The sequence below is a fragment of the Furipterus horrens genome, unplaced genomic scaffold (assembly GCF_987537825.1).
Source record: "Furipterus horrens unplaced genomic scaffold, mFurHor1.1.pri manual_scaffold_1, whole genome shotgun sequence".
Taxonomy (NCBI): domain Eukaryota; kingdom Metazoa; phylum Chordata; class Mammalia; order Chiroptera; family Furipteridae; genus Furipterus; species Furipterus horrens.
This window is the reverse complement of record NW_028327171.1, coordinates 161,806,992-161,819,667: the sequence shown is the minus strand read 5'-3', so window position 1 is coordinate 161,819,667 and position 12,676 is coordinate 161,806,992. Positions and strand designations below refer to the sequence as shown.

Sequence of the window (12,676 nt, the reverse complement as noted above, 5' to 3'; positions counted from 1 at the left end):
ATGTGTCCTTCTAAAATAAAATTTATTTTAAATGTCACTTTTTAGAAACATAGAACTTACCTTCAGTTTCCCTAACATATATAAGAATTTCCTCATTAGAAACAATATAATATAATATAGTCTTATTTTGTTTCTTACAGAAATTCTTACAGTTTTACTAAAATATTAAAGTAAGTTCTCTCCTGGGTATGTGAAATTAAGTTATTTTCTAATTAAAATGTCACCTTTTATTGTTTCAGATATCCAGTTTCAGTTCTGGAGAAAAATATTATTTTAATACATTCCACTTGAAAGCTTATCACCTGAATGAAAGTATAATAGTTCCCCCCATTCAAGGTTCCAATACATTATTTCACTTATCTACAATCAACCACAATCTGAACGTATGAAATGGAAAATTCCAGAAATAAACAATTCATAAGTTTTAAATTGTGTGCCATTCTGAGTAGGGTGATGAAATCTCACACCGTTCTGTTCTGTCCCACCCAAGACCTGAATCATCTCTTTGAACAGGGTTATAGTCACTTAGTAGCTATCTTGGTTATCAGACTGACTGTCATAGTATCACATTGCTTGTGTTCATGTCACCCTTATTTTGCTTAATGATGGCCCCAAAGCATAAGAGAAGTGATGCTGGTGATTTGGATATGCCAAAGAGTGCCTCACAGTGATTGCTTCCTTTAAGTGAAAAGAGGAGTATAGGACAGACAGTAAGATACTTTAAAAGAGAGAGAAAACACTCATATAACTTTTATTGTAGTATGTTCTTATAATTATCCTATCTTATTATCATTGTTATTAATCTCCTATTGTGCCTACTTTATAGATTAAGCTTTATCATATGTGTGGGAAAAAACATAGTATATATAGGGTTTAATACTGCCCATGGTTTTAGGAATCCACTAGGGGTCCTGGAATGTATTCCTCTCAGGTAAGAAGGGACTACTATAATACATTTTAAGTCTCTTGAAATCTGAACAATGCCAAGCATTTAAAAACATTTCAAAATTGACCATGGATCAAATGGCCACATACTCCCATATTTAACATGTTATTTTCACAATAATGTCGGCCCTGTGGGTCTACCTGTAAGTTTTACAGAAACAGCCTTATCTATAAGGATAGATAAATTTTTGAAACTTGGAGTTCTAAAAGCACAAGCTCCATATAAGGGATGATAAGGGATGAACTAATCATTTAAATTAACAGATTTATGAATTTGGTTCCTTGCCTCACAATGACACAGCCCTAAAATGCTGATCAGTTCAGTATATATTTGGCATTGTAGAGACAAAATGACCTAATTATGGATTCTATTTTTTGTGTTCCTAAGTGTTTTGATTTTCTGACTTTGTAAAACATGTAATCATGGTCAATGATGAGGATGGAGATAATAATGATGATTATGATTGGGAAGTGAGATTTGAATATACTTAGAAACTCTCATTTTATTCTTTTTACCTAGAAGCATAAAATCACAATAGCTGTGTAAAAGCGTAAATCAGGCATTCATTTTACTTTTGCTGTTTTGTCACATTTTTCAAAGCATGTGCTTTTATGGAACATTACCAAATAAAGCATGCTGTACAATGCTTGATAAGAAGTTAGAAGGTAATAAACAAATTATCATCATGTTGCACTTTATGTTTTGCATGTTTCATGCACATTCTGGCTGAGAGCTTTTAAACATTTATTGTATTTCAAATTTCCAGTCCAAATTTTTAAACTTGTAAAATTGAACGGAATGAATTGATGTCATTGACTATCTAGAGTGAAAAAAAAATTGTACTTAAATTTGTGTTTTTAATTTCCGAATCTCGGAAATCATAAAGAACTCAAAAGAACTCAAGTCTTGATTGATAGGGAAACAGACAGAGAGTATCATATACAAAAAATAACACCAAATGTGCTGTTATATCAGATTTCTAACTAATAACAAACTATATATTTCTATTTTATATAGGATAATCTTGCTCCAACTTGGATGGGGTGGAGCGCTGGTTCCTCCCCTCAGCCCTTTATTATGGGTACTGTATTACCCCTTTTGCTTCCTTTCATCCTTTCACTGTGACTTTGTGTAGTGGGATGAGGGAGGGATTGGGAAGGGTACTATTGCTCCACTGTAGGGAAAATTCAGTATTTACATTCTAATCCCCTATTTTCAACTGTCTTGAATTTTCTTTTTTGAGAAAAATAACTTTGAGTATTTACCCTTTGTGGATTTGAACCCCAACTGTTGATATCTTTATTAAGTTTCACTCAGTATGATTTAATTATGTGTATATTGAGTTATCTATTGACAGAGAGATTGATTGGTGATGGTGGGGGACCTTGGTTTAGAATGATGGGGTGAAAATTTTAGCTTGTCAAGTTGATGATGCTCTTTGAGGCATGAAACCCTTGCCATTTTCCACATTGGTCTGGGTTCTGAAAATTGCCAACAAGATACCACCAGTTGATTTTTTGCCTTGTTGACATATGTGAGCAGACGCTAGGGTGCAATATTTCTGATTTCATAAGACTAGTATTGACTGTGTGACCATTCTCTTTTTTTTCATTAAGCGTCAGTTTATAAGGGTTATTTTCAAAATGTACTAAGAAAGAGTTGAGTAAGCACATGTGATTTATGTTTGAAATGAAAGTACGTTGATATACCAGGACTTATTTGAATTATGCAGAGTTGAACACCCACTTAGAAATAAAACAAAAGCATTTTATCATATGTGTTAATGATAAGATGTTTTAGTTAATGGATTTAAATTAAATTAATGATTCCTTAAAATTAATTTAAATTCATTAATTAAATGAATTTAATGCATAAACTCACTCAAACTAAATCACTCCCAACTAACTGCTTAAGATCTTAGAAGATATCACAGTGAAAACATAAATGAAAATAAATCTACATTTTATGTATTCTTGAAGTTTAGGAATAATATGCAAGAAGGAGAGTTTTTATTTCTGAGGCCGAAAAAGTTTGGAATATTTATATGGATAATTGATGTATCATGTCTTTCAAAAATAATTCCCTTAACCAAACTCCAAAACAAATATAGTCACTAGGTTTTTAAAAGATTCTCTTACTCTTCTTCACACTTAATGTGTGATTTATACTTTGCCTACTTTTGATTTTTATTCATATAGCTTTTCTTGTATTTCAAATACAGAAACATTAGAATCCATGAGTAGTGTGGATTTCAAGTTCAAAGATAATTTGTTCAAACAAGAGGACATTTCTGCATGTATCAAAATTCCTCACATTAATTTGCATACTTAATTTTCAGTTCCTCTTTTCATATTGATTTAATCAAAGTACAGATTATGAACCAAAAACAGTTTTTATAAGAATATGTTGTGCTAGAATAGGGATATTCTGTTTGGTGATGTTTTACAAAGTGTTTGTGAGAAGCAAACTCTAGTATTAATTCATTAAATTAATTTCTATCTTAGATATCTCATTTTACACAGCCTGAAACCTCAAACTGTTCTTTCCAATAATACTCAGGCTAGTTCTGCCTAGCACCTTCACCACGTGGGAAACAATTACCACAGTTCCCTGGAGGGTGAAAAGAGTCAATACACCTCCCTCTGTGCTGAAACAAGAACAGGCTTGGGCTCTTGGGAAAAGACAGTTCTTTCCCTGATCCTTCATTGCCTAATTTAATAAAATTTTAAATATAAATGGACCTTTGTATAATAAATTCCCTAGTACTGTGTAGAATGTTTTCCAAAATATAATACTATTATCTTCTCTGGGCCAAATGTTTGCCAACATTGCAATCATACCTGAAAGGTACTGCTACAGAAGACTTGTGTCATGAATACCATATGGTTAATTTTAATGTCAACAAGGCCCCTTTTTCAAATTAAGCCTCTCAGACATTGACTAACCCTCAATTTTTTGTTGTTCCCAGCTCTTTATTCTCATTCCATATCCAGAATTAACATTTAACAATTACTCTTTGATTAATATATGCTAAGCTAAACTTCATTCATTCATTCATTCAATGAACCATTTTTTGTATTCCTCTATTCAAAGCACCCTGTTATATTTCTATATTCAAGGCATTCAAGGTGTTGGAGATTTCACAAATATATTTTTGCATATTAAATTTCAAAAATAAAAAGTTTATCAGCTTTGAGGATAACAGGAAATCCATTAACTCTAATACAGAGCAATATGGATAGCAAATAAGTGCAAATAACTAAGGAGAATTAGTGAAGTTGAGTGCAAAGAGCACTAGATGCTACTTCTAGTCTACTTTCTGAACTTGACCTATTTTAGCCTCATTCTTCTCATTTGCCAAATGAGAACACAATACTAAATTATTTCTATGATTCTGACTAGAAATAGAATTCTAATTCTTAAATTCAAAAGAAGAAATACTATATTGATTTTTATTTTGGAAGCTAAACTGAGGGGGTGAAATTAGGTTCCATGAAAAAAGTTGCTGCTTGAAATAAAGCTTGTGAAAAGAAAAAGTGTATCGGAAAGGAATATTTTGGACAAGACATTTCAAAGGAAATGGCATCTCAATTCTAAGGTAATTATATTAGTTGGATTGGCACGAGGAGTAGGTGGGTAGGAAAGTTAAAGCTATTAATGTAGATTGTGGAGTGTGTTGAATATCAAGGTCAGGAAAATGTTTGATGATGAGTGGGGAGCCATTAAATAATTTTAAAGTAAGACTGGAGAAGATTAAGTCATCTAATGTGGATCAAAGGAAGGAGAAAGTTAGAAGGCTCTAACAATAGTGCAATTATGAACTATCAGAAACCAAAACTAGGATGATGAAGGTGAAAATGGAAGAGAAGTGAAAGAGATGGGAAAGGTTTTGAAGAAAGCAGTGTGAGACCTACAAATTGATGTGAAAAAAATTCAAGAAATAGGTAAGGTAACCAGCACTTTGCTCATGTTCTAAATTGGCTATTGTAGGTAAAAATATACATTTTTCAATATGTACTCTGGTGTGTACACAATAGAAATAGCATTTTTATTTAGATAGAAAGCAAAATATTTAGAAAAGGAGGCAAATAAATAAAAACTTGACTCCAGATTTCAACTTTTGAATCCAAGGGAAATGTAAGTTTATCCGCCTATTTAAAATAAAGTATAAATAAATATTTCTTCAATCAGTTGCATTAACACTGATAGCCAAGTGAGATGTGTCCGTGTGGTAAGCTCCATAGACCACATCATTCGGATCCACCTGGATAACTCAACAGACTTAATTTTTCATACTCATTTCTCCACCTTTGTCATTAGTGGTTTCATTATTTCCTTTGGCCCATTTATTACACTGTTTTGTAACCCCAGAAGGCCTACAGTTCTTTACAGGCATTAAACAGGACTCTGAAGCAAATGGAATTCACTCATGTATTTGCTTTTTCAGTCACAAAACTTTGTTCAAAAAAAATACTGACATCAAATGCCAGATAGAAGATATTTTGATGCTCGTTGTGTACTTTGGATCAGAATTGAAAAGAATAGCAGAGGTACCTAGGCAGAATTAACTTAGCTGTTAATGTTCAAGTCTGAGGCGCCATCTGCCACTTATGGGCATTTTAGAGCGTGTTTTATCTTCCCTCTTAAATCCTCATGTGCAGCTCCATGGGAACTGTGGAGGAGGAAGAAAGGACAGTCATTCCTATAATGTTGCCGAATATGGAAACTCAGATTTTTAATTTGTGATCCAGGAATAAAGACAAAATGGGAAAACATACTTCTATAGAAACTAAGTAGATGATTATTTAGCACAGAATTTGACATAATCACATCAGATTTGGGATTTATATGGCATTCCTCCTTTTCTTATTTTCCTAAGAAACATTACTATTATGTTTCATTTAAAATAAGTTTATTGAATTAAACTCAGTAAATGAAACAACTGACATGACTGGAGCTTGAAATAAAGATGTGATGATCTAATGAAATACATAATGCTAAATTGTCTTGCTTCTTATGCAAAACTTATTAGTCATAGCAATGCATGAATAATTAAGGACACATTTATATTAGGTATTTAATATTTTTATATTTATACATCTTAATTTTTAATTTATTAAAGTATATTAGTCAAATCAACTAGTTCAAATATTTTAGTTTTGTTCTTTAATATATTGCCTTTTTTAAGTGAGCTAGTCTGTGATTAGGATTTCCTACTTCTCTTTTTCTAATATACAACACATTCTGACTTCCTTGGGCAGCAAATGCCTCTAATTTTGTTTTTCTGTTTCCCCTTCTCTATTTTTGAATTTTTTTTGTTTCTTTGTCATATTGTCTATATTTGTTTTCCTAAAAGTATTGCTTAAGAAAGAATGAATTGCACTGTAATATTTCTTTTACATTGCTTTTAAATATACTAGTATAGTCTCAATAGAGAAAAATTTAGAAAAACTAAAGATTAGTAGGGGAATGTCTTATATTTCTTAACCAACAAGAATTCTGACTTTTCTTTTTTTCCATTTGTGTATTAGGTGGTTGTGAATGCCCTTTTAGGAGCAATTCCATCCATCATGAATGTGCTTCTGGTTTGTCTTATATTCTGGCTAATTTTCAGCATCATGGGCGTAAATTTGTTTGCTGGCAAATTCTACCACTGTATTAACACCACAACTGGTGATATGTTTGAAATCGACGAAGTGAATAATCATTCTGATTGCCAAAAACTAATAGAAAGAAATGAATCTGCCCGATGGAAAAATGTGAAAGTAAACTTTGATAATGTAGGATTTGGGTATCTCTCTTTGCTTCAAGTTGTAAGTGAAAACTCTTTTCTCTGAAATTTGTTTATTGTTGAGAATAATAACAAAATAATGACATAAATCCATTATTTAGTTACTAAAAAGAAAGTTTATAACATTTTTTCTAATTTTTATTTATTAATAGCAGTTTATGAGCCTTAAATGGGTACAATAGAGACATAGTTGATAGTGGCTAGGTTGTTCAGGTCTTTCCAAAGGTTTTTCCTCTTTCTTCTCATATTGCTTTTTCTTCCTATGTGAAAAAGTTGGTTAATACATCAGTAACTTTATTACTTTTTTCTACTGCAATTGAAAAGTTTGTTTCACTGAGGGATCAGACTTAACAAACCTGATTGGATTAGCTCTAATTGGTAGGGATTAAGAGCTACTGAGTTGTTTCATTTGGATAGAAGATTGGGGAATGATATTTAGGTTTTTAGGATCAGATTCTCACAGTAATACTGAGAAGTAATACTGGACACAGAAATGAAACATTAAGCAGCTGTTGTTTCACCTCAAATGACCTTTCAATACAATTACTTAAGTCTATTTCATCTTAGTAGTAATATTTTCACTCCTGGGTCTCTAAGACTGTCTAACACAAAAGAAAAAAAAAATAGTTTACAATTTATAAAAATGCAAAAAGATGGTAGTCCTTTAAATATTTTCCTCTGATGCTGCTTTTAGCTACAGCTGCCTCACGGCAAAGCAGCAGATAAAGACAGAATCCAGAGTGTGGGGAAAGGATTGTAGACATGCTGCTCTGTTTTGGCCGCTGAAACTCCACTCAACAATTTTAAAAGCTGAATGAGTGCTTCCCTTGTGGTTTTACAGAGTTCTTAGGTCAGACATTTATTTCTTTTTACTAAGGTTATGATTTCAGTTATTCAAACAGAAGAGTAGCCAAGCAAACAAGCCTACACTGGTCAAAACCCTCTTGCATTTCATTCAGAGGTGTCTGGGTTATTATTTCTTTATACATTCTTCCCACCCTCTTGTTGGAAATTCTTATTTCTCTTGTGGATGTTGTTGACTTACTCTGAATGCTCATGCAACTAAAATAGGGATTTAAACGATCTGGCAAGTATGATTTCTTTAAATATTATAGTAGACACATGATAGTTCCTTGGGCATTTATCCTAACCCTTACTTATAAATGCACTTGTAGATACCACCAAAGTGTCTCACTTCATAAAATTGAGAAAATGCAATTTGAAAATTTCAAGGAATTCCTTAAAATTCTAAACAATTCTGAAAATATAGGGTAATGATCCAGCATAGAGTCATTAAATAAATGCTGCTACTAAGGAAACTCTAACTTTTATATTTGGCTTTATACACAATTATTCATTGAAATGGTTCTTTGAATCACCATTCTTTGTTTCTGTACCTAGTGTTTTTATGGACTGGTTCAATCATTGACTTTAGCCATTGACACATTCAACATTTTCCTCTTTGATATACAAATAACATCTATTTTCTAGCTAACAATCATTACTTTCTCTTCGCTACCATCATACCCACTCGTATGTGGCTTACCCCCCCCACAATATCCACCACTTCACAAGTGTTAGTGTTATGAAAATATGTGTATGTGTTTGTGTGTGTTGCAATACAGATGCCGAAAGCTTTGCAAGACTTGTTCACTAGCTAAGGAACAATCCTCTCAGGCTCTCAGAGCTCAAAATTCATGTCCTGGGACAAATTACTATGAGTTATTAGACTTAGGGTACTTCTTGAATTTGTGAATGCCAAATGTCTGCTGTAGATTTTTGTTTTTGTTTTGTTTTGTTTTTTATCTTTCTTACCCATTTTAATTAACTCTTGTAAGAAATTGGGAATATAGGATTATTTCTGGATGTTCCAAAATTCTTAAAAGGACAGTTGCAACTCTGACTTTATAGAAAGGGGTGTCTGAAAGTAGGTTTACAGTTATAATACAAATAAATAATATAATAATTAATAAATCATACAAGAGTAAACTTTTGTGTACTCACAACTGTACTAGTTTTGCCCACCCCTTTACAGCTGTATGATCCTTAGAGTGTTACAAAGCAAGAGAAATCTTAAACTTTTGATCACTTTAATCACCTTGCAGATAGATTTCATCAGCTGATCAGATCTTTGTAATTGTTTTGCTGCTACAGATATTGCCAAATATCTTGGTATTTGTAAAGCTTTCTAAAAGTATTCTACCAGATTTTGAAAGCACTTTAAATTGCATGATTTCATTAACTCTAAAGAATTGAGAAGTATTTGTGACTTGGTTTTCAAGCAGGAGGATATATCAAATGACCGTTTTATTTACTATGTGTTCTAGAAATTAAAAGACTTGCTAAGATATTGTGTTGGTCCAAAATCCCTGTAAATTTTGTTTTGAAAGTCTTTTGAAAATGTTCCTTTTTTAAAAATATATGAGTCAAAATATTTATTAAAAGTCAGGTCTCAATTATTTGTATGCCTAAGTAAAGCATGCATGTCCTTTTTAATAGGCCACATTTAAGGGATGGATGGATATAATGTATGCAGCAGTTGATTCTAGAAATGTAAGTATTCTGTACATCCTATCTTTCTATGATAATGGTTGGGTGCTAAAATTAATTCAGCAGAGACTCACAGTTAAATGGAATGATTCTACAGTAATTAAAATAAAGGAAAGTATGACAAAAAATAATATTCCAGTAACCAGTGCTTATCAAAACATCTTGCAAAGATAAATCAAAACTAATTATTTTAAAAGTCAAACTAAAGTAGCACATTCATATATTTAATAACTAACAAATATCCTTCTATTAAATATTCTCTATTTTGCTTCCTATCTACTAATTACAATCAGTAGTAGTTTTGGTGTGCAGGAGCAAATGTGAAAATATATGTGATTGCTATCAGTAGTTGAAATATATAGTTACTCCCCATATTGAACAGTATGAAAGTTAGGGATGTTGAACGGGCAGCCTTGAATTTCTGTAACAGTTATTTTTTTCAAATTCATTTTTTTATATGATTTCAGTATCCATAAATTTCCTGAAGCCTTTACTACTGTTGATATCACTTCTATGACCAACAGATTCCTATAAGTTTATGAGTCTATCACCATAATAAAGACCTACTTTAATTGATTTCTTCTACAGCTGCTTCATTTAGGCTTCAAGAAAAGAACTCATACCCATGTTCATTCCAACTGTGCTCCCCAAACTTTGTAAAACTGAGTATTTTCTGTCAGTCTTGATCTTTCCATTCTGAAGACCAATCTGTTCAGTCTATCATCCTGGACTATCCCAGTAATCTTTAATCTGGTGGAGCTCACTTTTATATTTCTTGATATGCACTACCCATAAGTGGCTTTGGTTTTATGTTAAGTACCTTCCTGATATCCTCCAGAGTGGGTTTATTTTGGTCACTTATTTTGTTTTGTGTGTTTGGTTGGCTTTTAAATTTATTGTCTTTAGAAGGACATAAACCTATTAGTGAACTATCCATAATGACTCCTTTACATGTTTACTAAGTGATAGATGATAGTTCAATGCTAATTTACAATAAATACAATTTAGATATTAAATTACCAATTGAGAATTTATAAGATGGAGTTCTATTTATGTCTATGCAATCTGAAAATTTCAATGTATGTTATAATGTTAAAGACATGATGTTGAAAATCTAAATGAATAACTAAATTATGTTTGTTGAATAAATTCATGTATGCACAAATGGTTGTTTTTAAACAGTCTATATACATTTACTCAAGTAAAGTTATTCACTAATTTTTAAATTATTAAAATTCAGTACATTAAAAAATTGCCAAATTTTGTATACTACTGTCTAAATCTCAAGATATTAGTTGTATTTACAGTTATAAAAAGAGTGTTAAGTTTCTTAATAACAATCTTTTTTACATGAAGACATCCTTAAAGGCTACTTTCAGAGATTTATTTTTAGAGGTAGCTGGTTCAGAGGAGGGAAAAGTACACTTAAATATTACTAGGAATTTTCTTTTCTATTCTCATGAAAAAGCACCAATAATTTCCAGCATCAAAATATATTGTATTTTACAAAATATTTTCTTTTGGTAGGTGGAACTCCAGCCTAAGTATGAGGAAAGTCTGTACATGTATCTTTACTTTGTTATTTTCATCATCTTTGGGTCCTTCTTCACCTTGAACCTGTTTATTGGTGTCATCATTGATAATTTCAACCAGCAAAAAAAGAAGATAAGTATTTCTAATGTTTTCTCTCCCACTAAAGATAGTAAAATTATTTGAAGTATTCTCACCACCAAATGGTACTTTAATTCACAAACCAAATATATATATATATATATATATATATATATATATATATATATATATATAAATCTCTTTTTGTACCCTCTCCCTCTGCCATCCATTGCCCATCTCTTTCAGGTTATAGAAAGCCAAGAATGTGTTCCATATTCCTGTGCATAGGCTTGCAAAACCTCTCTTACTTCTGTTTTATTTTTTATCAGAGACTACATTCTATCATTTAAAAGAGAATGATTACAAAAGAACTAGAAAAGAACCCAGTCATATGGCTCTTTTCCATAGTCAACTTATTTTATCCCTACAACTCCCTTTCTAAAAATATATCTTCCATCTAAAGCCCTTCATTGGTTCCTTTTATATAATTCCACATCATTCTTCCTGATACTTACCTATAAACTACCAATTCCAGTCTTGAATTAAACAGCTCTTTATGTTATTAATTATCAGCATTCCAAATATAAATGCACATTATAGAAAATATGGAAAGTAAAGAAATATCATTACTCACGAGAACCCACTATTTACATTATATCTTTTCCATTCAAACTTTCTCTATACATATTCTTGTTATTGAAATTCTTGTTATTTATAATTATAAATTTTCTTTTTGACTTTACATAAATATTTTATATTTTGTTAAGTCTTCATATATACATTATCATAATTTACATAACCATTTCCCAATATATTGGTGATTTAGGATGCTTCTAATCTTTAATGATTTAAACAGTGCCTTGTCAAAAGTCTTCATTCCAAAAAAATGAATTTTTAATTATTTTCTTAGGATAAATTCCTATAGTAAAGTAGTTTGCTTCCCCCAAATAATGTCCCCACCCATACTGCCAATAACAATGCCTGAGTGTGCCCAGGTCACTGCTGCTTCACTGGCATCAAATGTTCTCTTTGTTTTTAATCCTTGATCAAGATAAATGCAATTTGTATCAAGTGCTTTTTTGCCATTTGTATTTCTTTCTTTATGCATTTTCAACTCATTTGCTCAGTATGTTTTCCTAATATATAATGAATGCTTTCATTATATGAGACTCATTCACTATTAGAACATTCCTGCCCCATCCCTTTTAATCTTACTAATATTATTCTATATTCAATATCAGTCTGCTTTATTTCACTTATGAGTCTGAGTTTCAAGTCCTCAGTACATCCTGGTCTTTCACGTACCTGCCATACTTGTGATCTCTGACTTAACTATAACTCTTCTTCCAATTCATCCAGTTTTCTTTCAATCTTTTTGCACCAATTCTTGGCAGAGCAAAAGTGCCTTTTTATGAGTACTCTAAACCATCTTACAATATACATACTCCATCTCTTTACTGAATTTGAATTTAAAATATTATCATCTTTAACTTCAGAAAGGCAGTAAATATAGTGTAATGAACCAAGTATTTAGTTTCTCAGAACCAAATTTCACCATTCCTTTAGTATACGGTCTGGAGTAAATAGTTAACCTCTCAGTTTCTGGGATATTTTTCCTCCATAAAATAATAATGAAAATACTAAATTTTATTTTAGATGATTGTGAGAATTAAATAAGATTATAATACCTAAAAAGTACTTTTAATTTTTCCAAATGTAAAATTCCAGGTATAATTATGCACTTACTTTTTTTAATGGCCCTTTTCCTATTTTAATTT

General features: G+C 31.4%; 1 protein-coding gene across 3 annotated transcripts in view; it reads left to right on the top strand.

Annotated features, from left to right (window-relative positions):
• SCN1A (sodium voltage-gated channel alpha subunit 1) overlaps window positions 1-12,676 on the top strand; it is a 70,170-nt gene that overhangs the window by 50,066 nt on the left and 7,428 nt on the right. For all 3 annotated transcript variants that reach the window (XM_090280449.1, XM_090280437.1, XM_090280442.1), the window contains exons 21-23: window positions 6,478-6,759; window positions 9,237-9,290; window positions 10,815-10,952. In XM_090280449.1, coding sequence (XP_090136575.1) covers window positions 6,478-6,759; window positions 9,237-9,290; window positions 10,815-10,952 — 474 coding nt within the window. The remainder of the gene's footprint in view (window positions 1-6,477; window positions 6,760-9,236; window positions 9,291-10,814; window positions 10,953-12,676) is intronic.